The sequence below is a fragment of the Stenella coeruleoalba genome (genome assembly GCF_951394435.1).
Source record: "Stenella coeruleoalba genome assembly, chromosome: 20".
NCBI lineage: Eukaryota > Metazoa > Chordata > Mammalia > Artiodactyla > Delphinidae > Stenella > Stenella coeruleoalba.
In genome coordinates, this window is record NC_137166.1 from 27,799,644 (window position 1) to 27,820,226 (window position 20,583).

At 50.2% G+C, this 20,583-nt stretch overlaps 1 protein-coding gene across 1 annotated transcript in view; it reads right to left on the reverse strand.

The window, feature by feature from the left end:
- The window catches only part of CPNE2 (copine 2), a 53,136-nt gene that overhangs the window by 28,526 nt on the left and 4,027 nt on the right, over positions 1-20,583 (reverse strand). Inside the window, exons 2-3 of the mRNA XM_079908760.1 lie at positions 3,378-3,592; positions 854-1,033 (exon numbers count right to left, since the gene is read on the reverse strand). Coding sequence (XP_079764886.1) covers positions 854-1,033; positions 3,378-3,557 — 360 coding nt within the window. The 5' untranslated portion in view covers positions 3,558-3,592. The remainder of the gene's footprint in view (positions 1-853; positions 1,034-3,377; positions 3,593-20,583) is intronic.

A 20,583-nucleotide genomic window follows, 5' to 3' on the forward strand; every position in this document is an offset into this window, starting at 1 on the left:
TGTAAAGGTTTCCTCACCCCTTGTCGGTTCCTGCCCCTGCCCACTGGTCCTAAAGCTCTCTCCTCGGTTACCCTTTGAGGGTGTAGACACATGGCGGGGACCCTGAGAGACACACCCCACTTCTTACGTAACTGCTGGGCACTTGCTTTTTTCATTGAACATCATCTCCTGGAAGGCCCAGGGCATTTCAGTCTCCACTAGAACCTCTCGAAGCATTTTCCGTTTTATTCACCCACCATCCCTATAGACTGGGCAGAGAGCTCATCACTATCCCCAAGTAAAATATGGGGAAAGTGAGGCTCAGAAGGGTGTGGGGCTCGCCCTAGGGCACATAGCCATTAACAATGATCGGAACTTGTATCAGGAGCTCTTAGCCCTGCAACCTCCCTAAGCTCACCAAGGAGTGAACTGGAGGGGGAAATGTGGCCCACAGAGGGAAAGGAAGATGCCCAAGGTCACACGGTGAGCCAGCCACCAAGTGGGACTATCGTGGGTGTCTTGGTTGCTGGTCAGATGCTCCCATCCCAGGAAGTCAAGACCATACTTGCTTACATCTACCACTGAGCAGCTCTGGCCACAGGGCACCCCACTCCTGTGTGGCACTGTGCTCAGTGTCTTCCAAGGGGAACACTTCAGCCTGGCCCCAACCCCACCTGCCTACTTCCCCCTTTCTGTGCCTGCTGGCCCCCAAGGCTGTCCGCATTTGTGATGCCACCTCGGGAGCCAGGCGGGAAAACAGGACCAGGGAAAGCAGGCAGCAGCAGACTCTCCAGGGGGCTGCCCCATCCTTGGGAGCCAGGTGACTTGTGGCGGCACCGCACTGACCCCGCCCTCCTGGAGGAGCCCGGCTCACCGTGCCCAGGCTGCAGGAGAACTGGCCCAGGAAATCATGCTCCTCGAGCTGCGTGCTGGACTTGTCCTGGTCAAACAGGGCAAACTTGAGCTTCTGCACCTCCTCAAAATGGTAGTCAAGGACGAACTTCTTGGAGAAAGCGGGGTTGAGGTTGTTGACTGCAGTTTCTGTCCTGTCATACTGGCAGAGGGCAGGGAAACAGGTGTCAGAGTCAAGTAGCTGTTTCAACCCTTCTTGGGCTACAGGGAATCATGGTGTTTACTTGCTAAACACCCAATTCTGTGCCAGGCACTCATGGCCAGTTACCCAGATGGCTGAAACAATCATTACTCCCAGCTCACAGATAAGGACACTGAAGCAGAGAGAGGTTAAGTGACTCACCCAAGGTCGAACAGCTAGAGGGCAGGGCCAAGATTTGAACCCAGTCCTGACTCTACCATTCACACTTTTTTTTTTTTTTTTTTTTTTTTGCAGTACGTGGGCCTGTCACTGTGTGGCCTCTCCCATTGCGGAGCACAGGCTCCGGACACACAGGCTCAGTGGCCATGGCTCACAGGCCCAGCCGCTCTGCAGCATGTGGGATCTTCTCGGACTGGGGCACGAACCCGTGTCCCCTGCATCAGCAGGCGGACTCTCAACCACTGCGCCACCAGGGAAGCCCACCATTCATACTTTTAACACACTGGTCCTGACTCCATACCCAGGTTCCAAGGTAAGAGGTCGGACCCTGTCCCTGCCTAGGTTAAGTGACAGAGGGAGTCCCTTTTCCCACCTGGACCTCAGTTTCCCCTTCTGTAAAATGAAAGGATTTGACACCTGTGGCTTTCATCCTTTATATTTGGGGAGAACCCTTTTTTCAAACCACATTTTACATGGAAGCTGAGAGAAGAAACAGAGAGAAGGAGGGGTACTTAGTGGGGAGGTGAGGTCAGGGGTTCCCCATCTCCCCGGAGGCAGGTGTCTGTACCTTCCTCAAACCATGAAATGTCAAAACCAGGAACCGAGCGTCCCCTACCTAGTGTGGAGACCGAGGCCTGGGGAAGGGCAGGGCCTTGCACTGTGGGTCTCTGGTGGGGCTGGGACAGGAACCCCGCCTCCCGGCCTCTCTGCACCGAGGCCCCAAACCGCGGAGTCTGGGTGACAGTCTATTTTAGGGCCTGGGCTGTGTTGATTTTTCCTCCCACCCATCCCATTTCCAAGGGCCAGAGAGCAGCAGGGACGGAAGAGGTCTTGGCCCTGAGTTATTTTTAGCCAGGTGTCTGGCCTGGGTGGGAGCGAGATTGTCAGGGAGAGTGGGGGTCATGTCATGAGTGAGGGTGGGTGCAGTGGGGGAGGACATCACTGCCCGAGGGGCAGGGGCGGGGGGAGTTCCGGAGACCTGTCAGAGGGGACTCTGGACATGCTGGCCTCAGGCCTGGGGCTTCCCCCAGCAATCCTCGGCTGACCTCATGCCCCACCTCCCACTTCTGGCTGTACCACCAACGGGCTCGGTGAAACAGGTAAGTCCCTCCCTGCTCTGGGCCCCAGTTCTCCTCTGTAAAATGGGTCAACAATCCCAGCCCATTTCCTTGGCATCATAAGAAGGAGCCAACATCTGTGGAAATTCTTTGTAAACCACAGTATGTTCTGTGGGACGCCCACCGAGGCCTCATTAAATAACTATGAAAAATAGAAACATATTTTGGAAAATTCATATGCATGTAAAACTGTCTGGAAGGCTGGATACCAAACCATTAACAGTTGGTTCTCCCTGACAGGCGGGTTCCCAACCATTTTGATTTTCTTCTCTAGGTCTACCTGGATTTTCTAAATTTACTGCAATGAATATAGACCCCTTTCGGAATAGGAAACAAAGCCATTTTTAAACGTTGAAAGTCTTAACAGTTTGGATTTCTTAATATCCTTCCTTAAGCTGCATCTTTCCCCAGCCCTCAGGCAAAAGTCTTCCAGCTCAGAAGTCGTTGGCTGTGGCACCATCAACATCCCCAGCTCTGGGACTCTCCAAGGTAGGCAGGGAAAGAAAATCCTCATTTCACAGATGAGGAGACAGGCTCAGAGAGGGATAGCCACCTGCCCAAGGCCACACGGCAGGGAGTGACAGAGCTGGGTCTTGGTCCAGTTCTGGGACCAAAGCCTGAGTTCCCTATTTCTCTGTTTGCTCCTCACTGACTGTGCTCATTTAGGAATAAGAGGGGAAAGTTATTTTAAAAATGAAAGCAAGCATTTTGCAAAACTCTAAGGTTTTAACTATATATTATAGTAACTTAAAATATTACAGAATACTAAATATAAAATTATATAAATCTATGAATTATAATAAACACAAATATAATTATTTTAAGTACTGTTATAAACATTTTAAATAAAATTTGATTTTCAGAATAACAATTTTCTAAGTAACCCCTGGCCCACACTGCAAGTACTTCCAAGGGCCTGACCCCAGGTCCCTGGGATACAGTGAGAGCCCCTCCCCAGTGACCGAGCCACCCTCCACCCATTGCAGCTGCACACAGAGGGGCCTCACCTCGCTCCACCTGCCATTATTCTCTGTGAAGAGGACACAGAAGGGGTCGGACTTAGAGGTGACGTCCCGGTCCAGCAGGTTCTGGCCGCTCACTGACAACTCCACCTTGCACACGCAGTACTGGGAGCCCACGGGGGCCACCCCCGGTGCTGGGGCACCTCCACCCGGCATGTAGGCCATGGGGGTCGGCAACGGCGGCAGCAGCTCCTCGCAGTCTGAGGGGACAGCATTGGGGGTCAGGGAGGGGACAGACATCTGCTGCACCACTCCACCCTGGGGAGGCGTCACCACCTGACCCTCAAGGTGTGGTTAAAGATGGAAGAAAAGGAGAGTGTGGGGGGCAGGGTGGCAGTGGGGAGGATGACATGGGCAAAAGCTTGGAGAAAGAATGCAGGAAATGCGTGAAAAAGGAGTCTCCGGTAGGTGTGTTTAGTTTGTCTTTAAAGTCATTCTCTGCTTTGGTCCATCTTTACCTGTGAGATACACACAGGTCCAAGCTGCCCCTGTCAGATCAGCAACAAATCACAGTGGACACAGGCATCCCAATCATTTTGCCAGGAAAACCTGGGCTTCTCCTGAGCAATTGACATATCGGCATCTTGCGGCTATGACGGAGCTTGTAATTGCTCAGGTTTCCCTCAGTGCTTTGGCCGCTAGGAAGCTACCTTCTGGTCACTTATCCAAAACTTGACTTTGTTCATTATCTGTCTTGTTCGTCCTGTATCACCAGCCTAAGCACAGTGACCGGTCCATAGGAGGCACTCAGTTTACATTTGTTGAATTAAAAAAAGGTACGTGTATAAATCAACGCATGCACAAATGCTCCATATCGCTCAGATCTTGCCTGAGTTGGTCCTTATCCTCAGCTCTCTGTGCCTCAGTTTCCTCATGTGCTAACGACACATCATGACACAGTCCTACGAGGTGTGGTCAGATCTTATTTCCACTGGCACATCTGAAGTTCACCCAGGCCCGCCTTCCAGCATCAGCCACCCGGCAAGATGTCCATTTTGGACATCCCTACTCCCCGCTCCCCGCGGCGGGTCACAGGTTTGCTCATCCCTCCCTGACTCGGCACGGCCACCCTGCGGCACACACGCAGCTCTCCAGCCCCTCCGATGGAAACTAGTTTTTACATGACAAGAATAAATACTGCAGGCAAACTGCAGTGTTGTGCTGATGCTCTGGGCTCGTGTGACTATAATGAGGTTCTGTTCTAGGGACAGATGGTGGGAGGGAGGAGGCTGAGCACCGGCTTTGTCACTGTCCAGGTCCTCTCCCTGTCAGGTATGCCCAGGGCGCTGTGTCTGGAGCGGAAGAGGGGACCGCGCTCGCGCAGGCCTCCTGCAGACCGGGGCTGCGTGTGCCCAGCGAGGGGCTGGGGTCAGAGGGAGAGGGAGCGGGCCCAGCAATGCCACTGTGGCTCGGTCCTTCCCGCTTGGATCACAGCCACCTCCTCGCCAGCCTCCCTGCTGCCTCTCCTTAGTCTAACCACCCCTTGTCCCCACAGGGACTAGAGTGAGCTTTGAAAAACACAAATTGGACCATGACACCTCTCTGCTTAAAACCCTCCAAGAAAAAAAAAAAAAAAAAAACCCTCCAAGACTTCCATCGCTCTCCGAATAAAGCCCGAGCTCCCTCTGGGAGCCTGGAGACCGCAGGACCTGGCTGCCCTCCGCAGCTCTCAGCCAGCCTGGAACATGAGGTCCTAGAGGGCTGGAGCTGGGTAGTCTTCTTACCACAGGATCCCAGCTCTGGCACAGGTCTTGGGACTTGGCAGACACTCAGTCAACACTCTAGAGTGAATGAACGAGCCTCAGTGTCCCCCGCTGGAGGGTGAGGCAATTTTAGGAACTGCCCCGCCAGAGTGAATAAGGATCAGAGACATCATGCGGGTGAAGTGCTCAGCTTGTAGTCAGGGCTGGTCAGCATGGTCAGGTGGGTTCATGCTCTCAGAAGGAATGGCCTCCTCTCACCTCCCTCCTCTGGGGCAGCGCAGGGCCTGTTACCCACCCACTCGACAGTCAGGGGATAAGATACTAGTCAAGGAGTTGGAACCTGGCCTTTGTGGGTAAGTATTTGGGGGCTGACTCGTCCACACAGAAGCTGAGAGAACACCTGTTTATGCTTACAACTACCTGGGGTGGGGTGGGGGGCACAAGAGTCACCCCTATTTTGCAGATAAGGAAACTGAGGCTCAGAGTAGAAGTCACCTGTACAATGTCACACAGTCAGGAAACAGAGGCAGGCTGTGAACCAATTTTCCAGACTCCCAGGCCAACGTACGGCCTTCTGGCCAGGGCCAGGGGACTGCTGGGCATGGTGGGGACCTAGAACCAGGTGGGGGCATCTGGGGAGTCAGCCAGGCCAAAGGGAGCCTGAGGCTAAGAAAACCCCGGCGCCCCCAAGGTCACCAGTTCCTCTGGCGTTACCCTGCCTGCACCCCTGTCTCTCCCATCATCACTAATGGGGTGGATTCCAGCTCACCCACCCCTCTCCACCTCACAGGCCCCCTTCATGACATGCTAGATGCCATTTGGGCCACCATCCCCCATACTGCCAAGTCAGACACCTCTGTTTTCATCCTGTACCTGAGGGGTATCAGGTACACACACCCAGGTTCCCACGTTTCCTTGTGCACGTCACACCGATACGCACGCACACACATGCCCGCAGGCTAACAGATGCAAAGGCAAGCGCTGGTATGGACACTCTGGGGCCACTTCTCCCCCGCCGTCCCCCTGGTCTGAGCTACCATCCTCCCTCGCCTAGGTTACTGCACTTCCTCCTACCCCTCACTGGCTCCAGCCTGGCTGAGGGTGTGGCCAGGAGGGCCAGGCCCAGGGGACAGTCCTCAGAGCCCACTGTGGCCCCACCTGGATCAGCCTGCAGGCCCCAGAGAGAGTGAGTGATGAGTGGGCGGGGAAGGGGGCACTCCTCCCCCAGCTAGGGGCAGGTCCCCCATCCCCAACTCACCCTCTGCTTGGAAGCTTCTGGATCCCCGAAACGGGGAGCACATGATGTCTGGAGTTGGGGCAGGCGGGGGTCAGAGTGGGCCCCTCTGTGCCAGCCGGCAGCGGGCGGGCAGGCCAGACCCTGAGGCCTGACGCAATGGAAAAAGAAACCACGGCTTAGGCTGGGCCGGGCCCCCTCCCCTCCTACTCCAGCAGGAGGGCAGGCAGGCAAGGTGTCATTAAGGGAGAGTTGGGCCTGCCATGCGCATCTAGGCAAGATGGAAACGCTCCCTGGTGCATCACCGCAGTACAGGTAATTTGAGGTTGCAGGCTGGAGAGGGGGCCTGGGGAGCTGGGGCCTGCTCGTGGATGGTCCTGACTCCTGGCCCAGATGGACACAGGCCTTCTGGGGTGACCAGAGCCCCGGGGAAGGAACTGGAAGGCGGGGATACAAAACTAGCAGTCCCTTTTACAGATGCGTTAACTGAGGCAAAGAGCGGGCAGGGCTTGGGAATTCCCATTCATTCATTCAGCAAACATTCCTTGAGCACTCTCGGGCTTCAACAATGAACAAGACGGAGGCTTAAGCTCCCACAGGGTCCGCTGGCCCGGCTCCTAAGACATCTTACCCTTTAGGCAGAAGAACAGGATTTGGAGACTCTGGTGCTGAGTCACAGGTCTAGAACATTCCAGTTTTAGCCAGAAACCTAGGAACCCATCCTCCTTGACCTCTCTCTTTCCTTCACCCCCCATATCCTACTACTGCTGTCGGTTCCACCGCCAAGATGCGTCCAGCATCGACCCCATCTCCCCGCTTCCACTTCCCTGGCCCATGTCAGGTCTCCCTGAGCAACCCCAGCCCCCAGACTCTCTCTTTTCCATGCCCCGCCAGAGCCAGAGGGAGTCTTTAAACATGCAAATCAGATGCTACCACAGCTCTTGCGGAAAATCTCCCAGTGGCTGCCCTTCCTTGTCACACAATCCGAATCCTCCCCAGGCCTACAGGGCCTGACCTGACCCCACCTTATGCCACACTCTCCGTCACTCCCTGTGCCCCAGCTGCACTGGCCTCCTTCTGCTCTGCAAATATGCTAACCTCTCTCCTGCCTCAGGGCCTTTGCACTTGCTCTTTCCCCTGCCAGAAATGCTTTTCTTCACGTGGCAGGTCTTTTTTTTTTTTTTTAATTGATTTATTTGGCTGTGTCAGGTCTTAGTTACAGCATGCAGGATCTTTCGTCGCGGCACGCGGGCTTACTTTCCCCACGTCATGTGGGATCTTAGCTCCCCGACCAGGGATCGAACCCGTGTCCCCTGCACTGGAAGGCAGATTCTTAACCACTGAACCACCAGGGAAGTCCCATCACACGACAGGTCTTAGTTGTCAGCTTCACGTCACCTCCTCAGAAGCCTTCCTTGGTCACCCAAGCTAATGCAGTCTCAACCCCACACTGGTTCCTTCACAGATCAATGCAATCTACAACCATTTTTACTAATTTGTCTATTTGCCTTGTGTACTGTCTGGAATGTAAGTTCCAGAAGGGAGGGATCACTGTTTCCCCAGCACCTAGAGCAGCATCTACACTGTGGCAAACGAATGAGGAAGGGAGCCCCTCAGGCAGGCTCTTTAATCTGCAGCCCCAGAGGAATCACAACCACCTCCTGGCTACACACAGCACTTGAGGGATCATGAAGCCCCTTCTCAGTCCCGGAACCATCATAACTGCTCCAAGAGGCCAGCACTAGAGGGGTTCATGTCCCATTTCACAGAGGTGGAAACCAAGGTCCAAGAAGGGGGCAGTGGTGCTTCTAAGCCAGGGAAGAACGGTGCTGAGGCTAAGAGCTAGGGCTGCCCTACTCCAACTTCCCCGCCCATCACTGGCCCCAGCAGCTCAGGACCCAGGAGCCCGGCTGTGCATCCCACCCACTGTGGAGAAGAGACGCCAAGGTGGCCTGCAGGGGCCCCAGTTCAGAGACGGGCAGTGACAGGAGACACCAAGAGAGGCAGGTGCAGGGAGAGAGCCGGTAGGGGGCAGGGGAGGCAGCGGCTGAGGTGGAGACCTGGAGACCCAGATGGGGAAAAGGGAGACGGGAGGGGCAGGGCCGAGGTGCCCCCCACTGCAAGGGCAAGTGCAACAGCAGGATGGCCTGTCAGAACTGGGTGGCATCCTGGGCCCTCTGAAAAAGCATGCTCAACCAGATACCTGAAAAATGAAATTGTTTTCAGTGCCAACTGCAGCAAGTAATGCTCTACAGTCTTGTTGGCAGCAGTTACGAGGACAGGGGTGCGGGCCTCTGGTCGGTACTGTGCTGAGGGTAAGAGCACTGACTCTGGACTCAGACTGCTGGGCTTGAATCCCTGGTTCTGTCATTTACCTGCTGTGTGATCTCAGGCAAGTTACTTAACCTCTCTGGTCTTTGTTCCCCTTCTATAAAAACAGGAACAGCAAAAGTGCTTTCATCAGGTATTGATGTCGAGGATTAAATGAGGTAAAGCATTTAGAATGACACTGTGCAGCTTGTGCTATTATCAGCGATTCTTGATGACTGGGGGCAGGGGGAGAGGTGTGTGAAGTTTACGGTGTATGTAAAGGGGACCAGGAGTGAAAACTCGTTGAGGATATGGTTCTAGGCTCCCTTTCTCAGCTGGAAGACACAGCTCAGAGATGCCAAGGGAGACCAAGGTGGTAGATAGGGGGCCAGGGAGGGAATAACAGACTTAGACCCCACACCCACACACACTTCAAGGTGCTACTCTCCTGGGCTGAGGGCTCCTGGGTCTTCATCATGCAGCAAATCCTGCTCAGTGGGGTCTAATCTGTGACAACAGAGGATCCTGGGGTCGCCTCAGGCTCTCTCCGCTCCAAGGGTGGTTCCCGGATGGGCCTCCTCAGCATCTCCTGGGAGCTCGTTAGAAAGGCAGGTTCCTGAGCCCCAAACAGACCTGCTCAGAGTCCCCAGAATGGCATCTGTGCTTTAACAAGCCCTCCTCGTAACACACAAATCCCAGAGGGGTGGGTAGGTGAGGCAGATTCTGATGCAGCAGGTCTGGGGAAGGACCCGAGAGTCTGCATTTCTAACAAGCTTCCTGGCGCTGCTGAGGCGGCCCATCTGAGACCACACTTTGAACACCAAGCTCCTAGGCGGGAGGCTGCTACACGGCCCACCAGTGGCTGACCATTCCCCAGGGATGGCTCTGGTTTAGCCCGCTCTTGGCCTAATTAGGCAGATGTCATGCTTGGTCCCCGTACAAGCCCTGCCAACTTCACACGCTGAGTTCCCGCGAGGTCTCGGCAGACGTCTGAGTTTGCAGCCTCTGGTCTAGATGGTGACACTCTGGTAACTGGAACTCTCGGCTAACCAGATGCCTGGTCCCCACTGGCCCTGATGGCTGCATTTACTGAACTTACAGGGTCAGAAGATGCCTTGAACGCATCCAGATCTAAGTTGCCTCCTTCACCCCATCTCTCAGATGAGAAAGATCCAGGAAGACAAATGGCAACTGTATTAGGGTTCTCCAGAGAAAACAGAACCAATAGGATATCTACATATATAGAGAGAGATTTCTTTTAAGGAACCGACTCATGAGCTTGTTGGAGAAGACAAGTCTGAAATCTGCGGGGCAAAACTGAAGGCTGCAAATTCAGGTTAGAGTTGACATTGCAGTCTTCAGTCCGAGATCCACAGGGCAAGACAAGCAGGTTGGAAACTAGGCAAGGTTTCTATGTTGCAGTCTTGGGGCTGAATTCCTTCTTCTGGGAGAAACCTTAGTCTTTGCTTTTAAGGCCTTTGATTGGATGTGGCCCACCCACGTAACGGAGGATAATCTGCTTTAATAAAAGTCCACTGATTTAAATGTTAATCGCATCTAAAAAAATACCTACACAGCAACATCAGACTAGTGTTTAACTGAACAACTGGTCACGATAGCCTAGCCAAGGTGATACATAAGATTAACCTCCGTAGCAACCTTCAGGTCCTAGAAGACCTGCCGTGGGGCAGGAAAATAGGGTGCTGAGGCTAGAGTTCTCTGCCAGCCCTTCCTAACTGTGGGAGCCAGGAGAGCCCACTCCCACCCTGTCAGCTGGCAGGGAAGAGAGGGGGTGGTATGGCTGTGGTGATGGAGACAGGATATAAAATGAGAGTAATAATAACGCCTGCCCCAGGCCCTGTGCCCAGTGTGTTATGGACTTTAACTTCTATAGCTTCACAATATCCTTGAGCGAGGTGTTATCACCACTCCCATTCTCCAGAAGAGCAAACTGAGGCTTGGAAGGATGTGCATTCCAGAGCCTCTGCTAATACGACTCAGGACAAGTCATTTGGTCTTTCTGAGTCTCAGTTTAGTTTTCTTATCCATCAAATGTAAATTACAGGGGCTTCCCTGGTGGCGCAGTGGTTGAGAGTCCGCCTGTTGATGCAGGGGACACGGGTTCGTGCCCCGGTCCGGGAAGGTCCCACATGCCGCGGAGCGGCTGGGCCCGTGAACCATGGCCGCTGAGCCTGCGCATCTGGAGCCTGTGCTCCGCAACGGGAGAGGCCACAACAGTGAGAGGCCCGCATACCACCAAAAAAAAAATGTAAATTACAAAATGCCTGACACACTGCAGGTACTCGCTCAAATGAGAAAATCCTCTCCGGGACTCCCTACTGTTCTCAGGACAATGTCCAAACACCCTGATAGCTGCCGCCTCCCGCCCCCCCCCGCCCCCCCCCCCGACTGCCTCAACACATTTCTGGCTCTAGCTATGCTGTTTACTACACAGAGTTCCAACAGTACTTTTTCATGCCTCTATAATTTTGCACATGCTGTTCCATCTGCCTGGCATGCCCTTCCCTCTTCTTCACTTAGCTCTGTCATTCTTCAAACTCAGCTCAGCAAAACCAAACGAAATCAATGCCACTATGCCTTCCTGCCCCCACCCCCAGGATAAAATTTAAAAAGCTGGCGATACCAAGTGTTGACAAGGATGTGGAGCAACTGGAACTCTCACATGTCACCAACAGGAGTGTAGATTGGTACAACTGCTTTGGAGAAATGTTTGGCAGCGACTACGAAGCTAAATAAATGCATCCCTTATGATGACCCAGCAACGCCCAGCAGAAACATGCAATATGTTCACCAAAAGACACACCGGAGAACTTTCAGAGCAGCACTATTTGTAATAGCCCCAGGCCGGGAGTCCCCTAAATGCCTATCATCTGGAAAAGGGATAAATAAATGGTGAACCTGCACACGGTGGACCACACTGCCACGAGCATGAAGGAAGCACGAGGACAGCCACAACATGAATAGGTCTTAGGAACATACTGAATGCAGGAAGCCAGACGCAAAGGGGCGTGTCATCCTGTATAATCTCATTACGTGAAGTTAGACCCAGGCAAAACAAGTCTATGCTGCTGGAGGGGCACTGCAAGATAGTGGGGGAGGGTGTGAGTAACCGGACGGGGCTACCAGGGGGCTTCAGTGAGGGTCACGTTTGTTTCTCAATCTAGGGGCTGCTAACACGGATGTTTTGGGTTTGTGAACAGTCATTGAGCAGGAAGTCTGCTCTATTTTGTATATTATACTTCAAGAAAACGTGTTTTAAAAAAACACAAACTGGGGACTGCTCTACAAAGTGCCCCCTGAGCCCCTGGCCCTGGAGAGGGAAGCACTTACATTGTTACCATATTGCAACCACCGGCTTAGGAAATGTCACCCTCACTTGAGCTTAAAGATGGGACCAGATCTTATTTTCATCTCTGCTGTTTCCAGAGCAGAGAGGCATAGAACGGGAGCTTGACAAACGTTTGCTGAAAGTTGAAGGAAGAGTGAAGGTGAAGGGAAGAGGATCTGCGGCATCTTGGAATTGCAGAAGCCTACAGATTCACAGAATCCCAGGGTTTGGGAATTCTAGGATTTCAGAAATCAGGAGTTCTCTGAATCTCTGAGCTGAAAGGCTTTACAGTTTATCTGGTACCACCTTCTAGCCGCAGCCCTACCACCCCAATGTTCCACAGCGCTGGTTCTCTGAAATGGGGGGGGGGGGTCCATCCCCAAGCTGCTAATACTCCCTGGGGCCCTCCCTGCACACCCACTGCTGCACTGGCTCCTGCCATGTGGTGCACAGCCCCTCAGAGAGCAGACTGGTGCTCCCATCAAGGTGGGGGGCGGGCAGCATCTTGACACAAATCACTTCCCTATCTTAGCTAAAGCTGCTGAGCTCTGAAGACGATGCACTCCCAAAAGGCAGCCAGGCCGACATGGGGATAAATATAGATACAGACAGCATGGGGAGGAGGCTGCTGCAGGGGTCAGCCCTGACACCCCCCACCCCCAGCTCTCCTGAGGCTCCCAGCTGTGGCCAGACCACACCCAGAGGGAGGCTATTCTCTGTAGCCACCACCAAATGGGCTTGATCCTGGGGCATCTCCAGCCTGTTGCCCCAGGGGCTGGTCCAGCAGGCTGACAGGCAGCCTCCACACTACCGCCCAAGGAGTCCAGGCACTGGGTTCTGCCCGCTTCTGCCACCCCTTCCCTCTAGGTCTCAGCTCCTTCATCTGCAAAGTGGGGCTGGCGACGCCCTGCCCTCTTGCCTCCCAGCAAGTGCTACAGGGGATGGGCGTGGATGGACTCTGGGATGCAGGAAGTACTTCGGGGACCTCGGGGTGAACCTGGCCAGGCTCAGAGAGGGGGGACCAAGCTAATGGAGGGAGGAGGGCATGGTGACAATGACCACCAGCTGAAGTCATTCCAAAGTAGCTTCATTTGAAGGGGACTGTGGGGCAGCCTCAGGGACTGGGACCCAGTCCTGGGGCCCTACCCCCTGGCATCCACACCCACCCAGGGGCCTACCATGGGGAGACTAGGAGACAGGGGCTCCCAACTCTCTATGTGAACTCCCCACAAGTCCCTTCCTCTCTCTGCCTCAGTTTCCCTGCCTGTCAGGGTTCAGGCCCCTTCTGGCTTTGGGGAGTTTACATATGCCCCTCAGTCTTTGCTGGGCTGCTCTGGGATTCTAGCCCCAAGCTCCCGCCCAGGAACTCCAGGCTGATTGGGCCTGAAAGGTCATCTGGGCTTACTCAGTACCCGAATCCCCCTGTGGGCACCTACAGTGGCTGGACACCCTCTGCTCACATCCCTCTGCAGACTGAGCTCCCCACCTTCTGTTAATGGCTTTCACCCCGCCACACTGAAGAGGCGCCCGCCTGCCCCTTCTCATCCAGACAGCGGGGAGGGGCCTCTCTGAGCCTCCGCATCCCAGGCAAGAGGCCCACAGCCCAGCCCCAGGCCCTCCTCAGTAAGCCCTCCTGGCCAAGGACATTGCCAGCTGCTCCCAGGAAACCTTCACTGATAAGATGGAAATAACAGCATTGACTGTGTGCTTCCTGAGTGCCTGGCCCTGTCCACAGGTTCTCACCATTCTGTGTAGGCTATCCTGCAGCCCCAGCAGAGGAGCCCTATTATTACCACCCCATTTCATAGAACAGAGAACTGAGGCACAAAGAGGTTATGTAACCTGCCTATTAGAGGTTGAACTGTGTCCCCCAGAAGAGGTGTTAAAATCCTAACCCCTAAGATCAGCATGTGATCATATTTGGAAACAGGTAGCTGCAGATGTAAAGAGTTAAGATGAGGACATGCTGGAGTACGGTGGGCCCTTATTCCCACATGACTGGTGTCCTTAAGGGCACAGAGGGAAGGCAGCCATGGGAAGGAGGCAGAGACTGGAGTGACGTCACCACAAGGCAAGGGATGCCTGCAGCTACCAGGAGCTGGATGAGGCAAGAAGGCACCCTCCCCTAGAAACTTTAGAGGGAGCGTGGCCCTGCCAACACCTTGAATTTGGACTTCTAGCCTCCAGAACTGTGAGAGAATACATTTCTGTAGTTTGAAGCCACCCAGTTTGTGGTAGCTTCACAGCAGCCCTTGGAAACTAATACACTGCCCAAGGTCACTTAGCTAGTCAGTGGCAAACCAGAGTTTGAAATGAGATGGGGTCCACTGTGCTCTTGCCCAGCACAGCCCTCAGACTCGGAAAGATTGTTGGGGGCCCAAAGGAGGGAGAGGTTGGATAGCATCATCTGCTGGGAGCTGAGCATGCACTCTCCTGTGTCATGGGGCAGGGACAGCCAGAGCACAGAAGGCCAGATGCTCCTGACGAGACAAGGGCCACCAAAGGAGACACAGAGCTGCGTGGTGGAGAGAAAGGGCTCTTGGAATACACTGAGCATGTTCCCACCTCAGGGCCCTTGTACGTGCTCCCTCCTCTGCTTTGGGCACTCCTCCCTCCTTCATTCATTCAAAAATATCCATGGAGCATATCCAGGAAGTATCCTAGTTCCTGCTGGGAACTAGGTAAGCTGGGATACAGCCATGAATGTCATGCCATAGATTAACATCTCAGCTTAAGTGTCACACCTCCTCCTCCAGAAGTCTCCCTGATGTCCCCACCCCCCATCCCGCCAATCTCAATCACTTCACCCTGCTTCATTCTCTTTATGGCATTTTCCACCATCTTAAGTTTTCCTGTCTCTTTGTCATTTGCTTGCCTCACTCTATGCCCCCAACTCCATTCAGAGCTCTGTAGTTGTACCCCAGCTTTGGCACAGTCCATAGGAGGAGCTGTTCAAAAAACATTTGCTGAGGAGCCTGCCCAGACAAGATGGTGGAGTAGAAGGACCTGAGCTCACCTTCTCTCCTGAAAACACCAAAATCACAACTAGCTGCTGAACAACCACTGACAAAAAAGGACTGGAACCTACCAAAAGATATTGTACTTCCAAAGACAAAGAAGCAGCCACAACGAGATGGGGGCAAGAAGGAACTTGCAAGGAACCAGAAGGAACCAGAAGCAAGAGGAACTATAACCCTGCAGCCTGTGGGACTGCAGACACAGAAAGTTAGACAAAATGAGATGGCAGAGGAATATGTTCCAGATGAAAGAACAAGACAGAAACCCAGAAGAACAAGTCTGTGGAGATAGGCAATCTACCTGAAAAAGAATTCAGAGTAATGACAGTGAAGATATCCAAGATCGTGGAAAAAGAATGGAGGCACAGACCAAGAAGATATAAGAAATGTTTAATAAGGAGCTAGAAAATTTCAAGAAAAACAAACAGAGATGAACAATACAATAACTGAAATTAAAAATACACTAGCAGGGGGCTTCCCTGGTGGCACAGTGGTTAAGAATCCGCCTGCCAGTGCAGGGGACGCGGGTTTGAGCCCTGGTCCGGGAAGATCCCACATGCCACGGAGCAACTAAGCCTGTGTGCCACAGCTACTGAGACTGCACCCTAGAGCCCACGCTCCACAACAAGAGAAGCCACTGCAGTGAGAAGCCCACGCACCACAACAAAGAGTAGCCCCCACTCACCGCAACTAGAGAAAGCCCACACGCAGCAATGAAGACCCAATGCAGCCAATAAATAAATAAATAGATTAAACAACAACAACAACACTAGCAGGAATCAACAGCAGAATAAATAAGGCAGAAGAATTGATAAGTGAGCTGGAAGACAGAATGGTTGAAATCACTTCTGTGGAACAGAATAAAGAAAAAAGAATGAAAAGAAATGAGGACAGTTTAAGAGACCTCTGGGACAACATTAAAAGCACCAACATTCGCATTATAGGGTTCCCAGAAGGAGAAGAGAGAGAGAAACAGCTTGAGAAAATATGTGAAGAGGTAATAGCTGAAAACATCCCTCACATGGCAAAGGAAACAGTCACCACGTCTGGGATGTGCAGAGTACACCATACAGGATAAACCCAAGGAGAAGCATGCCAAGACACACATTAATCAAGCTGACAACAACGAAAGACAAAGAGAAAATATTAAAAACAACAAGGGAAAAGCAACAAATAACACACCAGGGAATCCCCATAAGGTTATCGGCTGACTTTCCTCTGTAGGCCAGAACGGAGTGGCATGATATATTTAAAGTGATGAAAGGGAAAAACCTACAACCAAGCAAGGCTCTACCCAACAAGTCTCTCATTCAGATTCGATGGAGAAATCAAAAGCTTTAGAGACAAGCAAAAGCTAAGAGAATTCAGCACCACCAAACCGGCTTTACAACAAGTCTAGGCAGAAAAGAGAAGCCCACAACTAGCAACAAGGAAATTATGAATGGGAAAGCTCACTGGAAAAGGTAAACATAGAGCAAAGGCACGAAATCATCCACACACAAATATGATATCAAAACCAGCCATCATGAGAAGAGGAGAATACAAATGCAGGATACTGGAAATGCATTTGAAATTAAGAGACCAGCAACTTAAAATAATCTTCTATATACACAGACAGCTATATCAAAACCTCATGGTAGGGCTTCCCTGGTGGCGCAGTGGTTGAGAGTCCGCCTGCCAATGCAGGGGACGCGGGTTCGTGCCCTGGTCCGGGAAGATCCCACATGCCGTGGAGCAACTAAGCCTGTGTGCCACAACTACTGAGCCTGCACTCTAGAGCCCGCGAGCCACAACTACTGAAGCCCGCACACCTAGAGCCCATGCTCCGCAACAAGAGAAGCCACCGCAGTGAGAAGCCTGCATATGACAACAAAGAGTAGCCACTGCTCAGCAATGAAGACCCAATGCAGCCAAAAATAAAATAAAATAATTAATTAAAATAAAATCAATTATAAGAAAAAAACTGTAAAAAACACAGACACATGAAGGCTAAACAATATGTTACTAAACAACCAATGGATCACTGAAGAAATCAAAGAGGAAATTAAAAAATAGCTAGAGACAAATGAAAACAAAAACACAATGATACAAAACCTATGGGACTCAGCAAAAGCAGTTCTAAGAGGGAATTTTATAGCAATACAATCTTATCTCAGGAAACAAGAAAAATCCCAAATAACCAACCTAAACTTACACCTAAAGCAACTAGAGAAAGAAGAACAAGCAACACCCAAAGTTGGAAGGAAAGAAATCACAAAGATCAGAGCAGAAATAAATGAAATAGAAATGAAGAAAACAATAGAAAAGATCAGCGAAACTAAAAGCTGGTTCTTTGAAAAGATAAACAAAATTGAAAAACCTTTAGCCAGACTCATTAAGAATAAAAAGGGAGAGGGCTCAAATCAATAAAATTAGAAATGAAAAAGGAGAAGTTACAATGGATGCCAAAGAAATACAAAGGATCGTAAGAGACTACTACAAGCAACTATATGCCAATAAAATGGACAGCTTAGAAGAAATGGACAAATTCTTAGAAAGGTACAAAACTGAACCAGGAAGAAAGAAAATATGAACAGACCAATCACAGGTACTTAAATTGAAAAAGTGATTTAAAAACTCCCAACAAACAAAAGTCCAGGGCCAGATGGCTTCACAGGCAAATTCTATCAAACATTTAGCAAAGAGTTAACACCTATCCTTCTGAAACTATTTCAAAAAATTGCAGAGGAAGGAACACTCCCAAACTCATTCTGTGAGGCCGCTACAACCCTAATACCAAAATCAGACAAAGATACCACAAAAAAAGAAAATTACAGGCCAATATCACTGATGAAGAAGATAGACACAAAAATCCTCAACAAAGTACTAGCGAACCAAATCCAACAATACATTAAAAGGTCCATACACCATGATCAAGTGGGATTTATCTCTGGGATGCAAGGATTTTTCAATATCTGCAAATCGATCAGTGTGGTACACCACATTAACAAACTGAAGAATAAAAATCATATGATCATCTCAATAGATGCAGAATAAGCTTTTGACAAAATTCAACACCCGTTTATGATAAAAAATAAAAACTCTCCAGAAACTGGGCATAGAGAGAACATACTTCAACATAATAAAGGCCATGTATGACAAACTCACAGCTAACATCATACTCAACGATGAAAAGCTGAAAGCATTTCCTCTACGATCAGGAACAGGACAAGGATTCCACTCTCACCACTTTTACTGAACATAGTATTGGAAGTCCTAGCCACGGTAATCAGAGAAGAAACAGAAAGAAAAGGAATCCAAATTGGAAAAGAAGAAGTAAAACTGTCACTGTTTGCAGATGACACGATACTATACATAGAAAATCCTAAAGAAGCTACCAGAAAACTACTAGAGCTTGTCAGTGAATTCAGTAAAGTTGCAGGATACAAAATTAATACACAGAAATCTGTTGCATTTCTATACACTAACAATGAAAGATCAGAAAGAGAAATTAAGGAAACAATCCCATTTACCATCGTGTCAAAGAATAAAATACCTAGGAATAAACCTACCTAAGGAGGCAAAAGACCTGTACTCCAAAAACCATAAGATGCTGATGAAAAAAATCAAAGATGACACAAACAGATGGAAAGATATATACCATGTTCTTGGATTGGAAGAATCAATATTATCAAAATGACTCTACTGCCCAAGGTAATCTACAGATTGAATATAATCCCTATCAAATTACCAATGGCATTTTTCGTAGATCTAGAACAAAAAATCTTAAATTTTCTATGGAAACACGCAAGACCCCAAATAGCCAAAGCAATCTTAAGAAAAATGGCGCTGGAGCAACCAGGCTCCCTGACTTCAGACTATACCATAAAGCTACAGTAAGCAAAACAGTATATTACCGGGACTTCCCCGGTGGTCCAGTGGCTAAGACTCCATGCTCCCAGTGCAGGGGGCCTGGGTTCGCTCCCCGGTCAGGGAACAAGATCCCACATGCTGCAACTAAGAGTTCACATGCCACAACTAAAAGATCCCTCATGCCACATCTAAAAAGATCCTGCATGCCGCAACTAAAGATCCTGCATGCCACAACTAAAAGATCCCGTGTGACACAACTAAGACCCGGCGCAGCCAAATAAATAAATAAATATTTTTTAAAAAAAACCACAATAGTATGTTACTGGCACAAAAACAGACTTATAGATCAATGGAACTGGATGGAAAGCCCAGAAATAAACCCATGCAGCTACGGTCAATTAATCTACAACAAAGGAGGCAAGAATACATAATGGGGAAAAGACAGTCTCTTCAATAAGTGGTGCTGGGCTTCCCTGGTGGCGCAGTGGTTTAGAATCCTCCTACCAATGCAGGGGACAGGGGTTCAAGCCCTGGTCCAGGGAGATCCCACATGCTGCAGAGCAACTAAGCTGCCCATGTGCCACAACTACTGAGCTTGCGCTCTAGAGCCCATATGATCCACAAATCCCACTCCTGGGCACATAACCAGAGAAAACTTTGAAAAGATACATGCACCTCAGTGTTAATTGCAGCACTATTTACAACAACCAAGACATGGAAGCAACTTAAATGTCCATCAACAGAGGAATGGATTAAGAAGATGTGGTACATATATACAATGGAATATTACTGAGCCATAAAAAGGAATGAAATAATGCCATTTGCAGCAACATGGATGGACCTAGAGATTATCATACTAAATGAAGTAAGTCAGAGAAAGACAAGTATTATATGATATCACTTACATGTGGAATATAAAAAAATGATACAAATAAACTTATTTACAAAACAGAAACAGACTCACTTATTTACAAAACAGAAAGAGACTTTGAAATCAAACTTATGGTTACCAAACTTATGGTTATATATACACTACTATATATAATATAAAACAGATAATCAACAAGGACCTACTGTATAGCACAGGGAACTCAATATTCTGTAATAATCTATATGAGAAAAGAATCTGAGAAAGAATGGATACATGGGACTTCCCTGGTGGAGCAGTGGTTAAGGATCCACCTGCCAATGCAGGGGACACAGGTTCGAGTTCTGGTCCGGGAAGATCCCACATGTCGCGGAGCAACTAAGCCCATACGCCACAACTACTGAACCTGCACTCTAGAGCCTGTGAGCCACAACTACTGAGCCCACGTGCCACAACTACTGAAGCCCGCGTGCCTGGAGCCCACGCTCCGCAACAAGAGAAGCCACCGCAATGAGAAGCACGCGCACCGCAAAAGAGCAGCCCCCGCTCGCCACAACTAGAGAAAGCCCGCGCACAGCAACAAAGACCCAACACAGCCAAAAATAAATAAATAAGATAAATAAACTTATTTTAAAAAATAGAATGGATATTTGTATATGTATAACTGAATCATTTTGCTATACACCTGAAACTAACACAAACTGTAAATCAACTATACTCTAATATAAGGTAAAAAATTTTAAGCCTATGAATAAACAAATCTGTGGCTCTACCTAAAATAGTAAATAAACCCTTGATATATTACGCTATTAAAACAAAACAAAACAAAACACATTTGTTCGGTGACGAATAGATGGT